This window comes from Lygodium microphyllum, chromosome 25 (assembly GCF_053477565.2).
Source record: "Lygodium microphyllum isolate KBCC chromosome 25, Lygodium_microphyllum_v1.1.10, whole genome shotgun sequence".
NCBI classification, from domain to species: domain Eukaryota; kingdom Viridiplantae; phylum Streptophyta; class Polypodiopsida; order Schizaeales; family Lygodiaceae; genus Lygodium; species Lygodium microphyllum.
In genome coordinates, this window is record NC_141159.1 from 85,432,874 (window position 1) to 85,459,944 (window position 27,071).

Consider the following 27,071-nt stretch of genomic DNA (forward strand, 5'->3'; position numbering starts at 1 on the left):
TTCACCTTCTTTTTCTTCTCCTATTCCAGATTTCACTCACTCGACAGAGGAGGAGTTTGAAGAGTACTTGCGCATCACGTATAGTCAAGCTTATACCTCTCCTGCTAGCTTTGCTACTACATCCAGACCAATTGGTGAGACTAATCACCTCTCTGATCATGGAGCACATACAACATTTGGGATGGCTAGCGACCCATCTTCTTCATCTCTGCCAAGCCCACTGTGAGCAGCAGACTAAGAGTTAGATCTTCCATCTCTGTTCCTAGCACTTTCTCTTTCTCCACACCATATTCTACCTACCCTCACTCCACTACCCCTTTGCACCATGGTATATCATTAAGGAGAATACCATTCTTCAACATTGTGCCTTCCCCATACCCACAAGTGAGCACTTCTTTTCACCCTGGAACGGTTGTGATGGGCATCCCCTCACTACCCTCGATCACTCACCTTCCCACTCATTGACCTTCCAAACACAATGATTTCTATCCTCTGCTTATGATGTGTTGTCACGCACTCCATGGTACACTCTTATGCAAGGATTTCCATCTTCTACTCCACGTGTCCCTATCCCTCCTCCATGGGCTTCTCATGTGGTCACCATGCACAGTCAATTCCCAATTTTGGATCCAATGTGCACACTTCATGCATGCAAGGTGAATCTCAGGGCCTTTGGAATCTCGTCGTTGGTCTACATTCTATATTGGACCCTTGCCTCACTCACTCTAAGCACATCCATCAATGGAGAGCCCACAATGCCACAGCCAATGTTGAGTTAATGCAGGGGTTACTTCCTCAGTTCCACTCTTAGTCACAGCATTTTCCCCTTGCACCTGAGCGTTGGAGTCATCTCATTGACCACTATGCAGCGAGAGATCATACTCAGTGCATCAATCTCGATTTTGAGCTTCAAAAGTTTTCTATTAAGGAAGGGGAGGATCTAAAAGTCAAGTTGGCCGAATATCAACGATTACTCGTTGAACTTGCCACTACTGGCTCCCTGAAGTCGGATGACAATTAGGTTACATTCTTCTTAAACAAGCTGCTTGAAAAATACTTCCGTTTCATTTAGCACATTATCTCATTGCCCTGATTCCTGACCTCCTATAAATTTGGAGTGTCAGTTCTTGCCTTATGCGAGGCTACAGATTCAATCCACAAGAAGTCCTCCATATACTCTTATTCAGATAGGGGTCCGGTTGCCTCTTCTTTGCAAGGAAAAACAAGAGGTAACAAGAACTCACAACTTACAAGATGCGAAAGCAAGCCAAAACAAGGGTGACACCCCTTCCTCCAATGTAAACAAAGAATCAAAACCTATCTGGCAACAACTCCCTAAGAAAAATAGGTTTTGCATACGCTACCAGAAATCAGGCCATGTGGATGAGAAGTGTCGTACCAAGGCCCAAGGTCTCCCTCCTAAGAAACCTTAGTAGTCGCAGCGATTGCCTCCATTCCTATTGGATAGTCCAATGGAGCTACACCTCCCATTGCTGCCCCATCTAGTCCTACTCCAAGAGCCGCTAGACATGTGACACAAGGACCACCCTAAGCAGCCTCTATCTTTCAATACTCTTGAAGGATTAGCTAATTGGTCTGCTAGCTCCTCACCCATTGCAATCTTTGCATCCATTCCTAGGTCATCCTTTGCACCTCTATCTAGGACCACTTCACCTTGTCAAGCATTTCATTGGCAACAACATGATGATGGATGTACACAATGGTGGCCACATCCTTGGTCTTTCCTTCTTCAATCTTCTACTGCGCATAAAATCATATACACACATTCATTGCATCGTTTTTTCATTTTGCTCCCATTTATTGTTTTGTTCTACTTTGAGGCATCTCACTACTAACATCTATTTTGCAGACTTTGATCTCTCTTGCTGAGTTTTGTATTTCAATATTGTAGGGCTAATATGCAGGTTTACATTAGTCCTTCCTAGGCTAGAGACATGGAATGCACATCGTCCCTTTCATGGTTTCATCTTTCTAGGAAATTTGCTCTTCTACTAGCATGAAGGCTTCCCCTTTCGAGACATCGTGTAGCATCTCTCTTGATGCTATCATGGGGGTGACTTCTATCTTGCTCTTCTAATCAGGGTGCTTCATCCTCATTCTTTATCTATCATCATGATTCTCAGCACCATAGGAAGACCGACATCAAGCTTTTCTTCCTCCTTTGGCATTGGCATCCAAGGTTGAGAGGGGGTTTCTACCCTTCTTGGTATACAACACGATTCGGCACTAGACTTCGACATCGGCCTCCCTTTCCTATTGTACCTTCCCTTTGCATTGTATGATCATCATCATCTTTGTAGAAGGACACTTGGGCAAGTGAACAATTTTCCCATGAACATTGTCCAAGTGACATCTCTACTATATGCACATTCTAATCACTTCATCACCCCTTTCCCTCAATATCGATACCCTCAAGTGATTAGCTTGTTTGTTTTGTGATGTGTTGGATCTAACCATCCCTATTCATTCTCCCCATGGGGCATAGTTACTTGAAAGGTCACAAACCAAATCCATTCTAACACAAAAAAAATTTAAAAACACACACACAAAACCAAAAAAACACTACACTTCAATGTGGTTCCATCTGCCTTTGCAAATCCTAGTAGACCACTCCGCAGTCAACAAGTACCCTTTGTCTAATACTTGGGCCTCTCTGGGGTAATCACTTGAACTCACTTAGTAAGATAACCATAGCCTCTATAGTCTTACTAGGCTACTACGCAACCAACGTGCACTCTTTGTCCAATGCCCTAGCTAGTTTGGGGTGGAATACCTTGGGGTACAAATAGGCTTAAGCTTTTCTTCCAATCTCTTCTTCTTAGTTCCACTTTTGGACCTGAGAGAGGATCTTGAGTTAAAAATTCATTGCCGCCTAGTTAGCTCTTTCAAACAGCCCCAAAACAGTAAATTACCAAAATTTTCATTAAACTGAAAGGTGAGAAGGATCGAAGCTTGCACTCGAGAGCTATGGCGGGAGAGCAAGAGCAAGAAAGAGAGACAAGAAATGGAAACTCCAACAGTCACAATGTGTAACCGGGCCTTCCTTTATTCAAACTGTCACTAAAAGAATAAAGAATAAAGTGACGGTGACGGGCGCCCGCCACCTGCAGTGTGCAGTGGCGGTGACTGTCAGTGTAGTAATACACGCGCGGCTAGGCGGAGACGCCTTTACCCCTAACAACCTCCCACTTAAAGGCAAATTTGTCCTAGTGAGGAGTGAAAAGAAAAGGAAAAAAGACAGTACAACATGTACACATGTACAACAGGATGAGAAAAGACGTTATCTCATCCCACGCCCATCAATCTCCTGAGGAAGGCAAAGCGCTCTGTAGAGAAACTTTTCGTGAGCAGATCTGCAGGATTCTGGTCAGTCGAGATCTTGACAAGATCAACAGACTTGTCCTCAACGACCCCACGTATGAAGTAATACCTCACCTCAATGTGTTTCGTCTTTGCATGGAAGACCGGATTCTTGGCTAACTGAATAGCACTCGTAGAATCCGAATGCAGTGTAGGGGTAGCATCAATACCAAGGTCAACAACCAAACGACCCAACCAAATGGCCTCCTTACAAGCCTCAGTGGCTGCAACATATTCGGCCTCTGTAGTAGAAAGGGCCGTGCATTTTTGCACCCTGGATATCCAAGAAACAACACCTCCAACATAGGTGAATACATAGCCGGAAGTGGACTTCCTACTGTCTGCATGTCCTGCATAATCAGAGTCAGTGTACCCCACGACTCCTGTATCCTGGCTGCCATAGCATATGCACATATCTGCAGTGCCCTTCAGGTACCTCATGATACCCTTCACGGCATTCCAATGCTTCTTGCCAGGTGTAGCCATATAGCGTGCCATAACACCAACTACAAAGGCAATATCTGGGCGATGGCGATCATGGCATACATAAGACTGCCCAATGCGGATACATAGGGAATCTTGGCCATCTCGGCCATCTGCTCATCTGTCTGCGGACAATCAGCCTGTGATACCTTCACATAAGAAGGCAATGGACAGCCAATAGGCTTTACGTCCTGCATACGGAAGCGCTCAAGGACTTTATGAATGTACTCCCTCTATGATAAGTAGAGGAGTCCCTGATGCCTGTCGCGTCTAATGCGCATACCAAGTATGTGAGCGGCCTGTCTCAGATCTTTCATCTCAAAGCTCTTCTTGAGCTAAGCCTTAAGAGTATCTAGCTCATCATGAGCTTTCCCTGCTATCAACATATCATCCACATAGAGTACTAAAATCAATAAAGAACCATCACGAGCTTTCTTCATGTAAAGACACGGATCCATAGCACTCCTGCTATAGCCCTGTGACTGCATAAAGGCATCAAACTTATGATACCACTCCCTAGGTGCCTACTTCAAGCCATAAAGACTTCTTCAATTTGCGCACTAGGTACTCCCTGTGGGATAAGCCCAAACTTTCCGTAAAAAATCATCTATGAAAGTAACAAAATACTTTGCACCACCGATAGACTAACAAGGTATGGGCCCATAGACATCCAAATGTATCAATGCCAAGGGCTCACTCATGCATGGCCTACCAGGCTTCTTATGCATAGACCTAGTCTGCCTGCCATAAAGACAATGCTCACATGAATCAAAACATGCATAATCAAGGGGCAGTAAGTACTGCAAACCAGAAAGCATTTTCATTCCCTTCAAAGACATATGGCCCAAACGGGCATGCCAAAGAGATATATGTGGGATAGAACCCACAGGTAAAACATGATCAAGGGAAGAAACAGATACAATCAAGGGATAGAGACTGTCAGCCTTGGCACCTCTCGCAATCACAAGTCTGCCACAAGTGATCTTCCATGCAGAGCCTTCAAAAGATACATGATAACCTCCGTCATCAAGCTGTCCAGCTGACATGAGACTGCGTGTCAAAGCAGATACATGACGTACATCCTGCATAACAAAACTGCTGCCAAAAGGAAACTGCATCCTAACATCACCAATGTCCACAATATCAAGAGAGCTGTCATCACCCAAGCGCACAGAACCCGAAACAGTACGGTATGAATGAAACCACTCTCTATAAGGTGTCACATGAAAGGACGCACCTGAGTCCAAGAGCCAACACTGTGCATACATAGAGTGTATCTCTGTCATCTGTGAAGCACTAGAAGAAGCTGCAAGGATATAATTATCATCAATATCCTCAGGCTGCATAACATTGATCTCTTCAATTTTAACACTGGACTTTGCAGGCACTATGCTGCGATCAGAAGACTTATCCTGCACTTTGTCTTTCCCCTTATCTTTGCGCCTTTCATTGCGCAGTTCATGGCATTGTGGCCTAATATGGCCCTTTTTCCCACAATGGTGACAAGTAACATCTACATTCCTGCCACGGGATTTGCTACGTGACTTCCCACGAGACTTGGACCGAGATTTCTGAGAATCCCGTCCACGGCCACTGCCACTGCCATGCTTTCCATATCCATCTTCCTGCCTCTAACTGTCATAGCATGCGACATACGAGAGGCATCCAAATTCTTACGGTTAACCTCTTCCTGCAGAAGAGTACTCTTAACATCAGATAATTTCAAGGTAGCAGTAGAGGCACATAATGCAGTACAGAATACATCCCATGACTCATTAAGAGTACCAAGCCAAAAAAGAGGAGTGACATCCTTTGCAAAAGTGATGTCCTGTGAAGTCAAGTTCTTGAGTATAGCATGGAACTAGCTCAAGTGAGCAGACATAGTCACATTATTCTTCATGCGCAGATCCATAAGCTACTTCAGCCAATACATCTGACTCGCTGGACTTTTCTTGTCATAGAGATTCTTGATTTTATCCCACAACTGCCATGCACTCTGTTCTTCCTCAAATACATTGTAATAAACCTGTTCTGTGAGAGATAATACAATAGTGGACTTGCATAACTCATCAAGCTCAAGCCATTTCTCATCTGGCATAGTTCCAGGCGACTGCCTGCTGAACCTCAATGGTTTGATCTACGATTTCTGCACCAATACCTGTCAAATCTGGCTCTTCCAATAAGAGTAATTTGTACCATCAAGCTTAGTGATGTTAAAAATAGCATGATCAGTGAACGAACACGCCATAATGCAGGCTGGAAGACTGTAGACAGTTCAAAACTGCTTGCTGTTTACTGCAAAAAATGACCAAAAAATCACCAAAATTGAGAGAAAATGGCGAGAAAAGTGTAACCAAAGCTGTTGTCCACCAAGTACTAGTGAAAGTACATTTCAGAATATTTCAGAATGAAAATCCATGTCAGTCCGGAGTTATATGCTTGCCGTAATAAATGACAGCAGGGTACTGTGAGAGGCAATTGCTGACCAAATCACTGCACCAAGTTAAGAAATGACAGCCAAGGCATAACCAGTCATAAACGAGCATAAATCAGCACCAAACAGCCATCAAGACCTTGAGCAAACACCCAATCATGTCATCAAAGCATCCGTCAGTGAGTAGGCATACCCCCTGGACAATAGGGCAAAGTATACATAATACTAGCAAGACCTGACACCAGTAGGTGTATGCTCACAAGAGTGCAAAGCCTAAGCTTAGGTCAAAAGCAACTCCAAGATATCAGTGCATGAACCATGCAACATTTAAGTGTAAGAGATCCCAAAGTTTCAAGTATCTGCAAAATGCTCAAAATAGCATAAACCTCCTGCTCAATGTCGGTCAAGCATACAAGATGCTCCCACTGGCACAAAAGGGGGATAAACGAGCTCAACAGCTCAAGCAAACCAAGTCAAAGTACCAAAGACAGGTAACCAAGACAATGCCTCAATAGCATCCAAGGTCGTAATGGAAAAAGCCAAGTCGTAATGGAAAAATCCAAGTCAATGTCCAACTGCTCAAGGGAATACTCAAATGAATGTCGAGACGAGCTCAAACAACTGCCATCCACAGCCAAAGCATAAAGCATTCACCAAGACATCATAACCCGTACTGGGTAGCCTAGGCATAAACCATGTCATAGATGAAATGCCAACTGCAAAGAAGTGACAATAAAACCCAAATCGAGCTCTAATCTCAGCTCAAAATCATTCTAGAGCATAAACAATACATGTGGCATAGTCCAAATACATCATGACATCATACCGAGTAGCCGGGAGCACCCCATGACCAATAGACATAACCCAACTGTAGCATAAATAGCTTCAGCCCTGAAGTTTCCAAGAGCATATAACCTCTATAAACTAAGCAAATCAGTGCTCAATCCAAGCTCAAATCCATAGGCAAACCATAGGCATACATTCCCGTATGTATAGGCACCAACCGGGCATAATCGGGCATCAAATGCCAAGACCTGTAAGCATAAAATTGAAGTAACAGGTGGCTGCCCTGTTTTGGATAGATCTGGGATTGTTCAAAACAGTTAATGGCTGAGCTACATCGGCTCCAAATGCGTCTCACATAAGAGGCATAACATCCACAAGTGATCCGGTATCAATAGACATCAGTAGAAGCATCACATAAGCCATAGGCATACAAATGCATGTTATCTCAGACGTGAAATCTGTTGTAGAATATTCTGTCATCAGAATTTGGCAAATCCGACATCACCATCGCATCCGGAGCATGCCAAAACCTCAACTTAGACTCTTACCTTGCCTGAATCGGATTCTGAATGTCCGAGATATGACAAAAAGAGTGATTTTTGGGTCAGATTTTGAAACAGGTGCAAAAAAAAAAACGTGAGCTGGCTGGGGGAGTCTACTGTCCCACGTGTCAACAATGGGGCCCAAAGGGGGTACAAATAGGAGCCAAAGAAGGCCTACACCAAGCCTCAGCAAGCCTTGATAGGATGGAAGCAAGATCCAGGTAAAGGAAGCTCCAAGAGGTGTAAGCTATGGCTGCCCACAAACTGTGAAAACCCTGTTTACCCAGACCTGTGGACTAAGATAAATCTCTGAAATAATGAAGCAATACCTCAATGTCAATGCCCTGATGGTGCCTCAATAGGCCGGGAAGCCGGGGAGTGACAGGAGCTCAAGAGAATGAGCTATGGCTGCCGGGAAGGAGACCCAATGCGAGTGGGGAGTCGATGGAAAGCTGAGAATGCCATGAGCCAAGCTCAAGAGCCAGGAAGCTGTGCTCTGATACCAATTGAAAGGTGAGAAGAATCGAAGCTTGCACTCGAGAGCTATGGCGGGAGAGCAAGAGCAAGAAAGAGAGAGACAAGAAATGGGAACTCCAACAGTTACAATGTGTGACCGGGCCTTCCTTTATTCAAACTGTCACTAAAAGAATAAAGAATAAAGTGACGGTGACGAGCGCCCGCCACCTGCAGTGTGTAGTGGCGTTTGTCAAGATTGTGGGAGAGAAGGAAGGAGTCTCGCTTGAAGCTTTCTTGCTTGCACAATGGGGGAAGACACACAAGGGTGGAGGCTAAAAAACAATTTTCATCTTCTTAGTTGTGTAAGCCAAAAGAACTCAAGTACAAAGAAATAGAAGAACCCTATATATGGGTCTCAAACCAAACTCAACTAACTAAGGTGGCATACTAACTGAGCCACGAACTAGAGTAGATAAGGATAGCTATCATGTAGCTATTATTCATGAGCGGTGTACCAACCGCGTCTGCAACTGACAAGTCGGTGACATAAATACACAACGGTCACCCTGGCGTATCACGAGTGGAGCTCGATATCTCAACACTCCCCCTCGAGCTCAATCCCAATTCCTGCACACCAAGCAGGTCTCTGAACTTGCGCAGCTTCTCTGCGCCCAATGCCTTCGTAAATATGTCAGCCACCTGATCCTCTGTGCTGACATAAACTAGATCAATAAGACCTAGTAAAACCCTCTCTCGCACATAGTGATAATGCACCTCAATGTGCTTTGTTCTAGCATGATAGACTGGGTTATTTGCCAAGTGTATACTACTCATGTTGTCACAATAAATGACAACTGGCCCATCTGTAGACTGATGCATATCATAAAGTAGCTTATGCAACCAAGCTACCTCACATGCAGCCATTGCTGCACCCCTGTACTCAGCCTCTGTGCTCGACAAGGCAACTGTAGGCTGTTTCTTGCTGCTCCAAGTGACTGCAGCACTCCCAAAAGAGAACACATATCCACTGGTAGATCGTCTATCAGAAATGCTACCAGCCCAATCAGCATCAGTGTATCCATGCAATTGTATCTGAACCCCAGTCTCATAAAATAGTCCATACTGCAATGTGGACTTCACATACCTGAGTATGCGTCTAGCCGCATCCAAATGCGGTTTCCTTGGAGCCTGCATAAACTGACTTACCAATCCAACAGCATAGCTCAAATCTGGCCTGGTAATAGTCATATAAATCAAACTTCCTACTATGCGTCTGTACACAGTAGGGTCTTCCAGAAGCTCACCTGCATCTGTGCTCAGCTTCACATTCTGCTCCAAAGGAACTGAAATAGGCTTACAGCCTGTCATCCCATATTTGGACAGCATGTCCAATCCATACTGCCTCTGCAAGAGCTGTATCCCACTTGGTGATCTAATCACCTCAATGCCCAAGAAATAACGCAGCTCTCCCAAATCCTTCATCTCAAACTTCTGCTTCAATAGCATTTTCACATGAACGATATCTTCATCACTGTCACCTGTCATAATCAAATCATCAACATAAATGACAAGTAGCATAATACCTTTCTCTGTTTTTCTCACATAAAGTGATAAATCTGCCTTGGAAATCTGAAAGCCAATAGTGACAAGATACTGTCCTATCTTGTCAGACCATGCTCTAGGTGCTTTCTTTAAGCCATACAAGGTTTTCTTCAACCTGCAAACAAACTCAGGATGAACAACATGCACATAACCTGGTGGCTGCTCCATATAGACCTCTTCTTGCAAATCACCATGCAAGAAGGCATTCTTTACATCCATCTGATGTAAAGACCATCCCTTTGATGCAGCCATAGCAATGACTGCTCTTACGGTTGCCATCCTTGCAACCGGACTGAATGTTTCTTCATAGTCAATGCCATATGTTTGTGCATACCCCTTGACTACTAATCTTGCCTTGTATCTGTTCACAGAACCATCTGCATTGTGCTTCACCTTATAAACCCACTTACAGCCAATTACATTTTTACCTTTAGGCAAAGGTACCAATTCCCATGTAGTATTTGCTTCCAAGGCATCCATTTCTTCATCCATGGCTTTCTCCCATTTTTCTTTTCCCATGGCTTGCTCAAAAGAAGTGGGTTCTGGTTCCTGTATCACTTTGACCATATATGCATAGTGAATGGCTGTAAATCCATCATATTTCAGCCTATCCACAGGATACCTAGCTCTCGTAGATCTGCGCAAAGTAGGTTCACTCCCAGGTGCTCTCAAAACATCCCTGGTCTTCCTTACTCCAGGTGTAACAATAGAAGGAATACCCAACTCATCATCAATGCTTTGTTCTGAGCCACTGGATTCACCATCCACATAAGAGTGACCTGCATTCACATCAAACATGGGCTGATCAACCTTCTCTTTTCCTTTTCGTGATACCTGCATACCACTATCTGCATTACTTTGAGAAGATTCTCCTGATCTCAATCTGCCTGTCCATGGCGAAGAATGTGAACCACTACTAGAGGACACTCCAGGTCCACTAATATTTTGTGACTGCTGCTGTGAATTTTGTGCAGCATTACCATTTTGTGCATCTACATCATCAATCACATTTACTGGTTTATACCAGCTACTCATCTCATCAAAAACAACATCTCTGCTCACTGTAAACTTACGAGTAGAAGGGTTATAGCATCTATACCCTTTTTGCTGCAGAGAGTAACCAATAAAGATGCACTTCTCAGCTTTTGGATCCAACTTGGATCTCAGCTCATCTGGCACATGTACATAGGCAATGCAACCAAAAATTTTCAAATGAGAAATATCTGGTTTCCTACCAGTATACCTCTCCTCTGGAGTCATTCCATGTATTGCTGCAGTGGAAGTCCTGTTCATTATGTAGACTGCTGTAGCAACTGCTTCAGCCCAATAAAAATCTGGCAGGTCTTTTTCATTGAGCATGGCACGAGACACCTCTCCAATATGTCTGTTTTTTCTTTCTGCAATTCCATTTTGCTGTGGGGTATGACTGCATGAATATTGCTGCTTTATGCCATGCTCCTGCAGGAACCTTGCAAACTCATTTGAGAGGTACTCTCCCCCTCCATCTGACCTTAGGCATTTTATCTGCAGGCCTGTTTCCTTTTCAACCATAGCTTTAAGAGTTTTGAAATGCCCAAAAACTTCACTTTTCTTTTTCATAAAATACACCCAAACTTTTCTGCTATAGTCATCAATAAAAGTGACAAAATAATGACAGCCTCCAAGAGATGCAGCTTTAGTAGTCCACACATCAGAGTGGATTAATTCCAATGGCTTCTTACTCTCTTGAACATGTCTAGGAAATGGTTTCCTTGCCTGTTTTCCAAACTGACAGGCTTCACATACCTTATGCATTTCTGCAACCTTGAATTTAGGCAATCCTGCAACAATGTTTTGGGCCTGCATTGATTTAAGTCGCTGTACATTAACATGACCAATGCGTTTATGCCAGATATCAATATCTGCAACTACACCGGTCCCATGTGCAAACATTGCTGCACTCAATTCAGACATGTCTGCATCCAATGTAAACATTCTGCCCTTCTTCTTTCCTTTTGCTATCAAGCGACCTTTATTTTTCATATCCTCAACAAAGCATCCATGAGGATTAAATCTGACCTGCAAGCCCTGCTCAACCATTTGACCAACAGAAACCAGATTCTTGGTGATATTCGGGACATGAAATACATCGGACAGGTATTTCTTTTTCCCATCCTGCATAGACAAGGGAATTTTTCCAATCTGCACAATAGGATGTGTAGTATCATCACCAGTCTCCACAAATCCTGGTTTTTCCATTTTCCTTGCATCCTCCATCCATTCTGCATGACCTGTCATGTGGTTTGATGCACCTGAGTCAACATACCATACATCGTTGCTTTCTTCTACACTTGTCACAGAATTGTTCATGTGCTGCACCATGAACAAATGCTCATTTCTGTAATCACCCTGTCTACTAGAAGATGCATAATTCCCTTGTTGCAGTTTTCCATTCATGATGTCATTCTGCTTTTTATAGCAGTCTTTAGCCATATGACCCATTTTACCACAGTAGTAGCATTCAACATTACTGTTTGCATTTTGGCCTCTCTGCCATCCACCACGACCTCTTTGGCTCCCCCTGCCTCTAAAGTTACCACGTCCTCCTCCATAGGACTGGTTTTCTTGAGTTTGCTGCATATTCTGATTTCTACCACGGCCTCCAAATCGGCCTCCTCTACCTCTGCCTCTACCTCTTCCAGCATTTGAGTAGAAGACAGCTTCTTTTGAAGTTCCTCCTGAAGAAGATGCACCACCATTTCTCTGCTCCTCAGAAATTAGAAGAGCAATCAACTCCTCAAAATCAGGAAATCTTTCACGAACTGAAATGGATGTCCGAAACTGCGCATAATCATTTCCTAGACCATTCAAGGTCACAGAAACTAAATCATCATCTTCCACTGGCGACCCAATGGAAGCAAGTGCATCTGCAATCTTCTTCACCTTCATGTGGTAGTCATTGATGCTCATACTTTCTCTTTGCACATTATGCAACTCTTGCTTGAGCTGCATTTTCCTGGCTTGCGTATTTGTGCTATACATTTTTGACAAAGTATCCCATGTCTCCTTTGGCGCATTTCCTGCAACAAATTCCCAATATCCTTTTCCCATAAGGAAATTCGTCATTCTAAACTTCCATGCTTGGAAGTTGTTCTTGTCAAGCTTTTCAGTGACAATCTGTGAGAGAGAATCAGACGCCATTACAGAATACTGCAAAAAGTTCTGTCACTGCAAAGAACACAGCTTCAGCCTCACAAGGGCAAATCTGCAAAACTGGCGAAAGTGGTATTTGACCACACAGTCACTTCCTAGTGACGATTTTGCATAAACAGAAACCAAGGATGATTCTGTAACTCCCAATGTCTCTGCGCACAAGCATACGATGCAATTTCTGTGGTAACTTTTCACCGACCTGTAGAACAGTGGTCGCACAGCATAAAACAGGGCTTTTTCCTGAGTGCGTGCAGAAAACTTCCGCCTCCAAAACAGGCCCCGAAATGGCCTCAAATCAAAAAAACAAGGTCGCCAAGGGCTAAAGCCCTCCCCCGCAGCATATACTGCCCTCTTGCTTCACCGCGAAGGGCGTCTCAACCTGAGACAATGCACTCCTGCAATTTCCGGCTGTGCTACCTGCAGAGATCTGCTCCTAAAACAGAAAATGAAAGCAACACTGCTCCTCTTACCAGAATACCGCGAGCTTGGCTTGCTTTCTTGAGCTCCTTACCACGAACAAGGCTCTGATACCATGTCAAGATTGTGGGAGAGAAGGAAGGAGAGTCTCGCTTGAAGCTTTCTTGCTTGCACAATGGGGGAAGACACACAAGGGTGGAGGCTAAAAAACAGTTTTCCTCTTCTTAGTTGTGTAAGCCAAAAGAACTCAAGTACAAAGAAATAGAAGAACCCTATATATGGGTCTCAAACCAAACTCAACTAACTAAGGTGGCATACTAACTGAGCCACGAACTAGAGTAGATAAGGATAGCTATCATGTAGCTATTATTCATGAGCGGTGTACCAACCGCGTCTGCAACTGACAAGTCGGTGACATAAATACACAACGGTCACCCTGGCGTATCACGAGTGGAGCTCGATATCTCAACAGCGTTGACTATCAGTGTAGTAATACACGGGCGGCTAGGCGGAGGCGCCTTTACCCCCAACATGAAAAAAAAGCCATTCTAGAGAGTTTCTATGTCCCACATGCAAAACCCTAATTTGGGAGGACCCTTCCACATCTATAGTAGACAAGCTGCCCACCATTCAGCCCCATCCTTGTCTTGCAGGTTTCAACCATCAGCTCTCTTCCACTAGTTGTCCAGCCCCCCACAACAATTGCTACATGGTCTACAGTTATCGCCTAGCCTCCCACTGCCTATGGGTGATTAACTTCCATCATCTGCATCAGGTCATTTTTGTGTTTTCAGCACATTTCTTCATCTGCCTCTGATTGGTGGTTACTACACTCCAGATTCATCTCTAGTGGATGAGACACATCAACACCTCCCTCAACCCACTCCCACAAGAGCCACCGGTTGTTGGGCAGCTCTACCCTTGATCATCTCGTACATTCTTTCCTTCATTTACAGCATTCATTCATTCACTTTAGAGTTCTCTCTCCTCTGTTTATGTTTGTGTATTTTGCATTTTGCGATTTGAGTTTTATGTTTTGCATTTTGTGTTTGAGTTTTTCACGTCACTGCTTAAGTCTCTCTGTTTCAATCATGGTCGTACTTTTTGTGTTTCCTCAGTGCAAACCCTAGCATATCTTCACAAATGTGTCTTCTACTACATGTGATGAGACTCCTCATCTTCTTACTTCTTGCCCCCTTGCTTGACAAGTCTAGGGCTTCATTTCTACAGTATATACTTAAAATTGCACGTCAATGTATAGCCATCCATTCCTAGGTTTTGTGCAAGTTGCTAGGACACTTTGAATCAAATCATACCAATGTCTTTTATTTTTTGCTTTGGATTGGTCTTTGGCATGTCTTGCGGACATGCTAAGCATTGATTTTTTGTTCGGCCTTGGGTGATTGTGGTCATATGGGTTGTGTTCAAGGATTGTTATTGTGGCAAGTTAGCCCCATGGTTTGTATCTACTGCTGCATGGATATCATTGTCAGAAGCAATGCAACAATGGAAGCATACACAAGTACTGAAATAAACTATTCAACACAAGACAAAAGAGAAAGAAAACAGAAGAACGCTGCAAAGGAAGAGAACTCAGAGATGTGCTTGGGAAATGGAATCCGTATACCAAACACGAGATAGTTGCATACAACAATGAGTCACTGGCTACATGCGCACTAGCACTGCGAGAAGTCCACCTGATAAATTATGATGACTGAGGAGGAGGAGAAGGAGCCCCACAATAAATAGACATGAAATAGACCTAAATAGCAATTGGTCGACCAGCATTAAATACTGGCTGACTGGCATAAAATGCCACACAAATAAATCACAATAAAATGCCTAAAATAAGACAAGTGTACCCAACCCTAACTGGCATGCACTGACTCACACATGAGTTGACAATCCTGCTAACACTCTCTTAAATCATGGGTGACCTAATACAATACAATGATACAATGATAATGACTTATCATAATCCATACAACATAGAACCACCAAAGTAGAACCATGGATACCCAAGCAGTGGATGATCACACCACCACCATGGTGTCTCGCAAAAAACCTGAGGTCAATATCGATCATACCAGCTCCTAAAAATAAAAAAGAACCATAGCATGTCTCTGTGTCCATCATCGATGTCTTACAGTAGCATACAAGATCATCCTCTCAAAAATGCCTCTAAACATATGTGACCACGGATTTCCCACCTTTGGCCAAAGTGCCAAAGTGTCCCCTCATGTGAGCACAAGACTAGGAACCAAGCCCACTCTCTGTCAAATACGAACCCATCATGAACTTGGATGTCAATCCCAGCTCCAAGGTTCGAACCTGCCAGACTTCAATCCATGCGTCAAAGACATCCCTCTCTAGAACCTGTATACTATACCTATATAGATGAGGCACGACTACTCCATCATGAGGCACGACTACCCCATCTCACCACCCTCTTACACTCCCTCTCTGACACTAGAGAGTCACAAGGGATGACCCCATCACTTGGACTAGAAAGAAGCAGAGGAAGGGGCTACCAGTATTATCACTATGGTAAGAAGGGCCTATTTGTTCATATTAAATCGTACGAATACGTACCGTACGGATCGGTCCATACTACATACAGAGACAACCCTAGGCCCTTCTTACCATAGTGATAATACTGGTCCTTCAACTTCTTTTTCTTGTCGCCACTCTCTGAAGCTATAAAGGCCTCACTGGAACCTCCATAATGAGATAGAAGCCCTCCCTATAAACACAAAGATGCCTCATGCTCAAGTAACATCGAGGACATATGGGTGAAGCTCACAAGTATAGATGATGTCTGCGTCCTCAAAGCATTTGCCACTCTATCGTGCCTATGGAAGGGCACATTGCATGTGTTAAAGTTGGTCCTATACCTATGTAACATGGAGCAAAAATGACTCAATGGTGTCCTTAGGCTCAAACTTCATCTGTTAAAGCTATCCATAAAGGGTCACTACACGCATAGTGGAAGATGCCTCATACAACATGTGAAGCTTTAACCATACTTCGGGAGAGGTCTTACAAGAGGTAACCACCAATAGAACTCCTTTAGAAATACATCGAAGAAGAGCAGAATAGGCACGTGCATCATCCGAATCCCGTGTAAGCACAATTTTCTCATGGTTGTCCTCATCAAAATCGACGGGAAGTGGAAAAGGACGTTGATGACGGGAAATAGCTCCACAAACAATGTACCAGATCCTCTTCTGCACAAACCAAGCTTTCATCACAGCACTCTATGGAAGATAGTCAAGTCCATGTAACTTATCATCTGTAGAAGTGCACGGAGGAGCCATATGGAGAGGATAAGAAGAGAAAATAGAAGGTAGACAAAGAGAGAAGATAGCCAACCAAGTAGCATAGATTGCACAAAAAGAGAGTTCACACGCAATATTCATAACCCAAGCATAAAAACACAATGCTGCCAGTACCAAAATCTGCAAGAAAACTGTGAAAAGATGTCACCCGGCAGTAAAGAAGTGTCTGATGCTGAAAACACAGAAATTTTGGGTTAAAAATAGCAGGCGACAGCAACACGAGCAACCAGATGCTGCCAGACAGTCACAGCCTGAAAACACAGATCCTGAGAGGGCTGACGTCAGCTGACGCTACAGAAAATGCAGCAAACGCAGAAGAATTAGAGGGAAATCTGCATGATGGACAGCAGCAAACAGTTGCTTGATCAGTAAATGAAGGAGAAGGCCTGAAATCAGCAGTGAAATTGCAATAGGAACCGAGATCCTAAAATCTAATACCACGTCAAAAGTAGAGTGGTCCGACAATGGAAGCATAGACAAGTGCTGAAATGAACTGTTGAACACAAGACAAAAGAGAAAGAAAACAGAAGAACGCTGCAAAGGAAGAGAACTCGGAGATGTGCTCAAGAAATGGAATCCATATACGAAACATGAGACAATCACATACAATAGTGAGCCACTGGTTGCATGGGCACCAACACTATCTCCTCTCTCCAACGGGAAGTCCACCTGATGAATGATGATGATAGAGGAGGAGGAGCACCACAATAAATAGGCATGAAATAGGCCTAAAATAGCAATTTGTCGGCCAGTATTAAATGTTGGCCGATTGGCATAAAATGCCACAAATGCGACACAAATAAATCACAATAAAATGCCTAAAATAAGGACAAGTGTGCCAGCCCTAACTAGCATGCATTGACTCACATGAGCTGACAATCCCACTAACAATCATCCCCACCACCCTGATTATGCCCAATTCACAATTCCCTTCTTTTGTCTTTTGTAGCCTTTTGGCTCAACATGTTATTTTCTACCTGTCTTTGAGTCCATTTGGTTTGCTAGAAGGCCCTTTTTAGATATTTAAACTCACTAATTCAAACCTCTTCACAAAGAAATATGTTGACAAATATAATATCAACTTTGAATGTGCACCAAGTCAAATGTTATTTTCAGTCCATCGTTTCATCAATGCATAGACTTATTCAAGGAAACAATTATGTGACAAGAAATATTGCTTCTTGGCCATTTTTCAAACCTTGCCTAGACATTTCTGTAAAGAAATGGTAGGGTTTGCAAAGAGGAACAAAGATGTGTACGGTAGATACTGAGACACAACTTGAAAATACAAAGAATCAATGAAATGATGAATCATGTATGATGATCATACAATGGGAGGATCTTAGGGTTTTGTGTCTTAGTACTGAGGTGAGTAAAGTCGAGTTGATGACCCCAATTAGAGATCAGAGATGACTACAATGTCTTGGCTGATCGAGTGGCAGCACCTATGGGTGAGAATGCTTTGCGGAGAGAGTTTGTGCAGGAGTAAAACACAATCCTCCAAGTAAGGGGATGTCGGAGAACACAGCGGATGATGACGTACAGTAATAGAGGGAGTGGAACACAGTCCTCAGGAGCAGTTGGTGATGACAAAGTGATCTTTAGTGGCTGCCATACTGAAATGCAGATGCAGACTAGTTGATGAAAAACAGTAGAGGGAGTGTAACGCAGTCCTCAGGAGCTGTTGGTGATGACAAAGTGATCTTTAGGGGCTGCTGTACCGAAATCCAAATGCAAACCAGTTGGAGGCAGCTACCAAGAGGTGGGTGACTGGCTAGAACGAGAGCAGCATTGCAAAATACAGGTGATAATGTATGATCAGACCTGCTGGCAACAAAGAAGAGTGTGCCAATGATGTCTGCTGCACTGCCCACCAAAATACAGCAATGAGAGGGCTGTCAGGTGGTCCGAGGCCACAAGGATGATGTTGCCAACAGGTAGGGAACCTCCATGATGCAAAATGCAGGTGTAACAGGGCTGAATCTGATCATGGAGAGCAGAAGAAAGCCATCAGCATATCAGCTGAGAAGTGATGACGGTGGGCGGCTAGTTTATGGATGAAACACAACCAACCAACAGTGAAGGATCATGTCGGCTTCTGCAAATGCTCCTGTCTAGCAAAAAGCAAGGGTGGAGGCAACAAATCTGGTTGCAACCAGCTTGAAGGAAGTCGCCAGATGTGGTACTGGTGCCAGGCCGAGATAGGCTCATGGGCAGCCGAGGAAGAGGAGGTGATCTGATCTGAATGAGAGTTCGTCGGAGAACGAGGGGGCTAGAGAGGTGACGAATGCCCACAACATGCCCTTTTACATGGGATTTTGGTGTACTTGTCCTACTGTATGAAACAAAAGCCAGAAGTACAAATAGAGTCTCTTTGGGCCAGAGCAAAATTAGGCATTGATGCACTACAGTTAATTGTTGATGCATGCCGTGATTTTGGTTGTTCATAGTTGCCTTGCCTGTTTCTAAGATTTGGGCCATTTCTGCCTGTTTCTGAGAGCCAAATGAAAAACTTCTACCCTTTGAAACCACCATTTCCTGTGACTATGGCTCCCCAACAGCCCAAGCCAAGTGCCTCCACCTTCGAAGGGGCCACACCCCATCAGCACACCCCCCACATCGGCAACCCTCCCCCCCTTCACCAAAAGCAGCATCACCCTCCACCCCCACCCCATCAGCACAGCCCCCTCCCTCCCCCCACACCACGAGCACCATCACCCTCCACTTTCCCCATGCCACTACCTCTGCCTCTCTTGCCAACCCTACACCCTCCTTCCCACACCCACAGCCAACCTCACAATAGGATGTACTGCCTTCTCACCTTCCACATCTCCCCCCCCCCCCCCCGCCAAACCCTGGATGCCACACCTCATCCCTCATCACCCACACCCCCTACCAACCCCCACTTCTAGAAGGCCCTTTGTAAATATTTCAATTCATTAATTCAAACTTGTTCATGAAAAAAAGGCTTGCACAGGGAACACTTCTTGATAAGTTGTGATATGAAGGACTCCATGTACATTTTTATTGACACGTAGCCTTATCTTGCTGACCAAAAAATATCCAGATAATATCTTATCTAGATATCCAACCTTTTAGAGGCTATTCACACATAGGATAAATATTAGGCACAAAATCTTGTTCGCACAACACGAGAGCTAGGACATATCGAAGATATCTAAAATGGAACAAAACAACAAACACGTTCTATGAAATCGACCTTGGTTTAGACTTCAAACCAATAAACTTGGGGCCTCTCCCTCCTTCCTGCTCACCACTTTTCAAATCCTATTTTAGCTTATAGAAAAATGAAATTGACACAAGACAAGAAGCAAAGCTCAAGCACACAATGGCTATAGAACTAAATCCTGACTAGGAGGTCTAAATTCAAACTTTTTCCCTTGCAATGTCTCCACAAAACTCTGAGATAAAGATTCATGTTATCCCTCTGAGAAAACAAGATGCAATCAGCTATGCAACAGTCAAACGATTAATTCTCGACCATTCCATCACAAATACACTGACATATTCTATGAAGATGCACTTTACTTCTCTATGAGAAAACGAAATTCAATTATATATGATGAAAGAAACCAGCAAGCTGGACTGTTCAAGCATTAAACTTGTTTTTCCTTTGTCAAAGACTTACCTCTAGGTTTTTGAGTGTACAATGATGGATGAATCCTGACGTGTAGTTGTAATAATTGTATTTTGTTACAGTTCCTTTGGCAGTGTAATTGTAATTTCCCTTTTCAAGGCCATAGTGAACAAACTTAGATCCAATTTCTGAAGGTGTGACCCATGAGATAATCATTGCCCTTCCTTTATAATCTCCCTGAGTTATGTGTACCTGCATCAGTAAATAACCTAAATATTAACACAGAATCACAAAGGAGTTTTGTAATTAGTTTACATGACCCTATCTGGTCTAGGCGAGCAAGATATGCTCTTGATTCAATGTATAATGCACTCCCCATTTACTGGCATCAAGCCCCTCACTGCTATGTGACCCATGCAAGTCATGTGAGAAAGTGTGCTTTACGCTCTTGTGACCTCTAGGCCAGGCTGTGGTCAACCAGGTCACTCTGATGATATACACCCACGTGTGGTTAGGGAGGAGACAGGCTTTGTCTTATGCAAGTGACAAGGGACAGGTATGGTGATGGAGATAGGGATGTGATGGGGGATGGCCAAATGAGAGAGTTGGAGACGGGAATGGGTACTGCATTAATAAATGCATATTAAACACAAGAATTGTAGAAAATTAAGCAAATTTGAGAATGTGAATGATTATGTCATCACATACACACATGTGTGCAACGTGTCTCAACTATCTCCCTCCATGACTCCATTATCATAGTATAGTGTGACAAATGTGAGTGCCTGCATACATGTGTGTGTGTGTGTGTGTGTGTGTGTGTGTGTGTGTGTGTGTGTGTGTGTGTGATGTTGGCTATTTGAAATCAAATTTTCAAGTTGAGTTTGTGTGCATGTGTATGTGTTGAAGGAGCCAAAATGGTACAATAAAACTGCCTAAATTTTTTATTCTTTAATTTTGCAAAAAAAAATTCAAAAAATACCATCTGTCCCCTTGTGTTGGATGGACAAGGAACAGTGGGACAGCTGTGTAAGACAGCATAGGGAACATCCCCTTGTTTCAGGACCTGACATCCCCCAGTTTTGCGCTACAGGGACGGTGTTCCTGCATCCCAAGGCCCCATCCCAGCTGTTACTTTTGTGCCTATGCTTTGCCTACTCAAAACAACTTGACCTCAAGCTTTGGGTGCTTGGATAGGCTTACAGTTGCATTGGAAGGTTTTTGATCCAGGTTAACTGAATCTCATGCATAGAAATATAAGACTCTCCAGTAGAGGAAGCCTCCCTCAAAATTCACAGTTTGAGCCCTCTGCCCCACCATGATCTGCCTGCCCACATACTGGTTCTCCTTTTCTACCCTTCTCTTGCATGCTTCCCTCCCCTTCCCCTCTTGTGGCATGGTCTGTCAGCCTGTGTGCAATGTCAGGCTGCTGCCACTCCACCACCTCCCTCCTCCTCTTCTCTCCTCCCTCTGCCCACCTGTACCTCATCTTCTCTCCTTGACTCACTCTTCTCATCTTTCTTCTTCTCCCTCACACCAACTCTCACTCCTCCTTTCTTGTCCTATTGTGTCTCTCTTTACTACTCCCTTGTCTCGCAGCAGTCTTTTCATGATTTGGCAGGTAGGTTCCTGGGTGCAAGGTCTCCCTTAACAAGCATGCAATTGGAAAAAGATGGTCCAACAGGCACAATGGAAACTGATGGTCCAATGCCAGCACAACCGACGTCAAATCATTGACCTTGCATTCTGTCCTTACAGAGGATCAACTCCAGTTAGTTTGAGCCGTGGGAGTACTCTGAGACTCTGGTTTTTGGAGAGATGTCAGGTACTCCCCCTTACAAGCTCAACTTCATGATTGGCTCCGATATTCTTATCAGCACCTCTTAAGTCATCAAGGCAGCAATACTTGGACGAGGTATATTCATGGTCTGGCTTAACTCCCCCAACAGTGCTATGGAGTTGGTCAATAACTCTACAATGACATTGAAGAATGGAATCACCTACATCATCTCCTAGTACAGCAGCTTCACTGGATTCAACCTGTGCAACAACTTTCCCTGTTACCCAGTCACTCTCCTCTTCCTAAATTTCAGTGTAGTACCAAGGTCCAACCAAGGTGGTTGTCTCAAAGATATGTGTAGTGCATTCTAACAATGGATCTCTATGGGATTCCCTCTTTCCCTGATACTGTGGAAGGTGACATCTTCACCCAGTAGCAGCACTAGGTAGCCAGACCAGTGCCTCTAATTTCACAAGTTTGGCCACCAGTCTGCTGGCTGTCCCAAGTTTGAGTGAAAATGCCACATAGCAGGATTCCTCATTAAACATCACTAGGCCTCAGATTGTGTGTGGCCTTCAGTACTTGCCCCCTTCCCCCCTCCCTTCCCCCCCGCCCCCCCCCTTCATCTTCCACGACCACCCCACTTACTAAGACTCCCACATCCTCCCACATCCCACCAAAAAATGTCCATCATGCTTAGGCTGATGCTTAGGCTGGGGTAGTGGATGTCACCCCATAGACCAGCCACCAACCACCACTGTATGACCCACAATCACCTTCATCCTTGTCTTCTACTCTGAACGCAAACCTACTCAGCCAACCCACAACATAGTTTATGTGTATACATTTGGGATCCTGCAATGTCAATAATCTCCATAATCCATTACATTGGACTGCACAAGCTAGTTCTTTGGCTAGAGCTTTGGAAAGTTGTAGCCAAGCAAAGGACCACTCACTTACTCAAAAACCACATGCGAGAGGGATCAAGAAGACACACCCTAGGGCCCTTTTACTTACGGGGAGTATATTATCAGCACCCATGGCTGAAGCAATGGTGTGTGCATTTCAATAGGAGTGAATCTTCTTCATACAGTGGAGATCATGAAACTAGTGCATCCAAATGCGCACTCTATGTTAAGCTAGATAAATATGCACCCGCAGAGGTTGAGTCAGGGCACTACTTTCCAGGAACTGGTGGTGCCTGCAGCCCTTTGGGTGCACAGTTGGATTGTTAAAGGTGACTTCAACACCCTGGAGACCTTTTGGTGGAGCTCTAAGGCATGGCAGGAGGAGTGGGAGGCATTCCTCTTTGCAGTGGATGCCCAAAGTATCTGGGGAGGCCCAGCTTTTCGCAAGACGGAGGGGTCCCAGCTAGAGTTCTCTTGGCTGCCTCTTGGAGCACCTAGAACTGTCCTATGTAGAGGAAAGTGTTCAACTATGTCAACTTGTGGGTACCACCCTCTTGAATCACATTCCCCGTCCTTTGGCTAGACACACCTGGCTCACCTCTAAATCCATGCTATGGCCAGGTTCTGACTCCATCTACAAGAGGGATGAGGTCACATGCAGGTACAGGAGGTTTGAAGCAGGGACTGGAACAAATTGGGACTTTAGAGCTGGTGGCATTACTGGTGGAGGAGTGGAGAAAGATTTGCAAGGAGGCGGCCTTGCAAGCTAGGTAGCAATGTTGGGAGGAGAAGACAACCCTTCAGAGGGACTTAGGCACAAAACAAGAGATTGTCCCAGGGAGAACCCAAGTGACCATGTGCTTCAGGCACACAAGATCCGTGCCACATCAGTTCTTTCTGATGTCAAAGATGGGAGAATGAAGTCCTCCTTCAGAACCTGAGTAGCAATTTTGGCTCGAAAATGGACACCACCTGCAGGAAGTCTTTTCAGGTTCACCAGATTCATGACTCGAGTCATCAGACCGGCAGCCTGAGGGATCAGCTTGGGAGATAAGGACATGCCCCAAGGTACTTCACTCCAAAAGATGAACCTCTTCAAGTTGAGGACCTAACATCTCCCCTACCATACTTCATTCCAGGATCCAAGCTTTGCTGGTGGGAATGAGGATTTCAGATATACGTGTCTAACTCTTTCTGCATTTTGCCACCATTTGGCACGATCCATAATTGACACCTCATTAACTATTCAAGCATTATTTCTTAGGATTACTATTCCTTGAAAGTGTAAGGAAGACTGCATTAAAAGGAGTCAAAGATTCATTTACCTGCTGAGGAGCATTGTGGCCTTCAGGAATTCGAAATACATCACTATCAAGAGGCATGTCAACTGTTGCTGCCAGCTTACGCCTGTAAGAGCTAGTCAATCCACCTTTACAAAGGCCTACATTTAGAAGTATCACAACTGCAAACAGTAGTGTGATTCCCATCCTGACAAGTAGAGAATATCCTGTAGACGATTCACAAAGGTAAGGACCAGTGTATTAAATCACAAGTCTGAAGCATGTATAATAGGCTTCACTGCAGTGTAGCTTATCTATGACAGGGTACAACTTTTGGAAAAAGTCTTATGGGTTTTGTGCAAAAAAAGCTGTATTGTGTTGGGCAGTACTGAACTGTTTTGTACAAAGTCTGTTTCTGCGTACACGCTGCGGCAATACACTGGATGAATTATTTCAAGGTTCTTGATATGCTGCTACAGAAGAGGAGATTCAGCCACTTGAACAGTACTGGACTATTTTGTACAAAATCTGTTTCTGGAGAAATGATAAACATAAACACTGGCAATGCATCATTCCAACCTTCTTGAGATGCTGTGACAGAACAAGAAGAGATTCAGCTCGGAGATTTCGCTTACAGGATTGGCCATGCCAATTAGCAAGGAAAACACATAACATGCGAATTATGCAGAAGGAAGAAAGACATTACATGACTTAAAAGAACTACATAAAGGGACGAAGACATTATTACATCTGAATCATGTAGACGGATAAAGGGAGAAATTGGCATACGAATAATGTAGAAGGATTAAGGAAGAGATTAACGAGCGAATTATGAGCAAGGATTTGGAAAGGATTATTGCATGCAAATTATGCCGAAGGATTGAGGAAGACTTTAACATGCCTGAAAATAAAGCATGAAAAAGGTTGCAAAACAGGCAGGAAATGGAGTATAAACGGCAAAATTTGAGGAGGAGAAAGATCAAAACAAGAGACTGACCTCGATCAGATCGAAGGGTGAGGTCTGGAATCGTCAAGGTCGATGTTGTGCAGGAAAATGGGATGACGGTGGATGTTTGCAGGAAAAGGAAAGGCGGAGGGCGTGCACGAGTGTGTCTGTCTGATAAACGTACAATGTTATACACCCCATTGTTAGAGCGAGCGAGGTGGCAGGATGGTCATACATGACAGCCCGACGGAAGGGATATCCAACCGCATATGACCCTGCTCTCTGCGTTTCAATTAGTCGCTATGACGTAACTGACGAAGATTCCAAGCGTATTCCTTGCTTCTTCTTTTTCCGTTCGTTTACTGGTATGTATGCCAAAGGTCTAAGGTTGCAGCCTTCCCATAATGCATCCACATAAGAAGGTAGACTTTGAGGCACTTCTCTTGTACTATGTGTAGTGTTGAGGGATAAGATTTTCTTAATCTAACTTTCTACTTGGAACTTTCAGTCCTTTTTTCAAAACTTTGGATAGTGTTTCACTATATCTATATTTATACTAATAGATTATTATGGTTGTAAGTTTGGAAATCCCCTAACCTCTAGGGCTTCTCTAACCTACCTCCCTTCCCAAATCTCCTCTTTTTATCTATATTTATATCGATATATATATTTTATATTATTATATTATTTTGTTTGTAGGTTTGAAAAGCCCCAAACTTTCAGAGGGCTTCTCGAAAACCTACCCCGCACATAATAACCCCTTTATATTACACTCTTTTGTATGTAAAAAATATATATTTATAAATAAAAATATTTATAAATAGACATTGAACACACATGATGCAAAGCATAAACATGTTAGTAACTTCCCTGAGGTTTTAATTAAAAAGGGGAGGTTTGAGAACCCACGTGATGCACACATATAATCATGAGTAACTTACCCGAGATTAAAACCGTCTCTCTTTTACGTGTAATCTCTTCCTCTCCCCTTTGTAATTAAAACTCTCTCTCTCTCTCTCTCTCTCTCTCTCTCTCTCTCTCTCTCTCTCTCTCTCTCAATTAAATCTTTTTTTTCTTTTTTAAATCAAAAGTTTCTCTCTCTATGTGTGTGTGTGTGTGTGTGTGTGTGTGTGTTAAATTAAACTTTTCAATTTAAACTTTCCTTATTTTTCTTCTTTTTTTATTTTTGATTAAATATTTTTTAAAAATAATTTAAATTTTGTGGACATAATTTTTCACATACTTTAAGAGAGAGAGAGAAAGAGAGGAAAGATATAAATTGAGAGAGAAAAAATTTATGGGAGAGAGAGGGAAGAGAGGAAAGAGAAAAATAGATAGATAGCTATATATAGAGAAAAATTATGGGAGAGAGAGGGAAGAGAGGAAAGAGAAAAATAGATAGATAGCTATATATATATATATATATATATATATATATATATATATATATATATATATATAAAGAGAGAGAGAGAGAGAGAGAGAGAGAAGAGAGCAAGAAAAAAGCTGGAGAGAGATAAAGAGAGAGGAAAACAAAAATGAGAGAGAGAGAGAGAACAAAAAACCGAGAGAAAGATACAAAGATAGAAGAAAAGAAAAAAGAGGAGAGAGAGAGGGAGAGGAAAAGAAAATTGAGGAGAGAGAAAGAGGAAAGCAGGGAAGAGAGAACAAAAAAACAAGAGAGAGATAGGGAGAAAGAAGAAAAGGAAAAAAAAGAGGGGGAGAGAGAGAGAGGGAGGGAAAGATGAAAGAGAACTTTTTAATTTAAATTTCACTCCCTTTTTTCTCTTTCTCTCCTCTTTTAATTAAATATTTTTAAAAGACTTTTTTTAAATTTCATTGCCTTTTTTAGTAAACATTTCAAAGTCTTTTTTACTTTAAAAATTTTTGACATAGTTTTCCACATACTTTGAGATAGAGAGAGAGGG

The 27,071-nt window shown here is 43.3% G+C and overlaps 1 protein-coding gene across 2 annotated transcripts in view; it reads right to left on the reverse strand.

Moving 5' to 3' along the window:
• The window catches only part of LOC148014451 (purple acid phosphatase 2-like), a 43,756-nt gene extending 18,220 nt beyond the window's left edge, over nucleotides 1-25,536 (reverse strand). Inside the window, exons 1-4 of one of the 2 annotated variants that reach the window (XM_087666158.1) lie at nucleotides 25,195-25,536; nucleotides 24,592-24,788; nucleotides 24,243-24,424; nucleotides 20,281-20,481 (exon numbers count right to left, since the gene is read on the reverse strand). In XM_087666158.1, coding sequence (XP_087522284.1) covers nucleotides 20,281-20,481; nucleotides 24,243-24,404 — 363 coding nt within the window. In that variant the 5' untranslated portion in view covers nucleotides 24,405-24,424; nucleotides 24,592-24,788; nucleotides 25,195-25,536. The remainder of the gene's footprint in view (nucleotides 1-20,280; nucleotides 20,482-24,242; nucleotides 24,425-24,591; nucleotides 24,789-25,194) is intronic. The other variant, XM_087666159.1, reaches the window with a different exon arrangement.
• Between the last annotated feature and the right edge of the window lie 1,535 nt (nucleotides 25,537-27,071).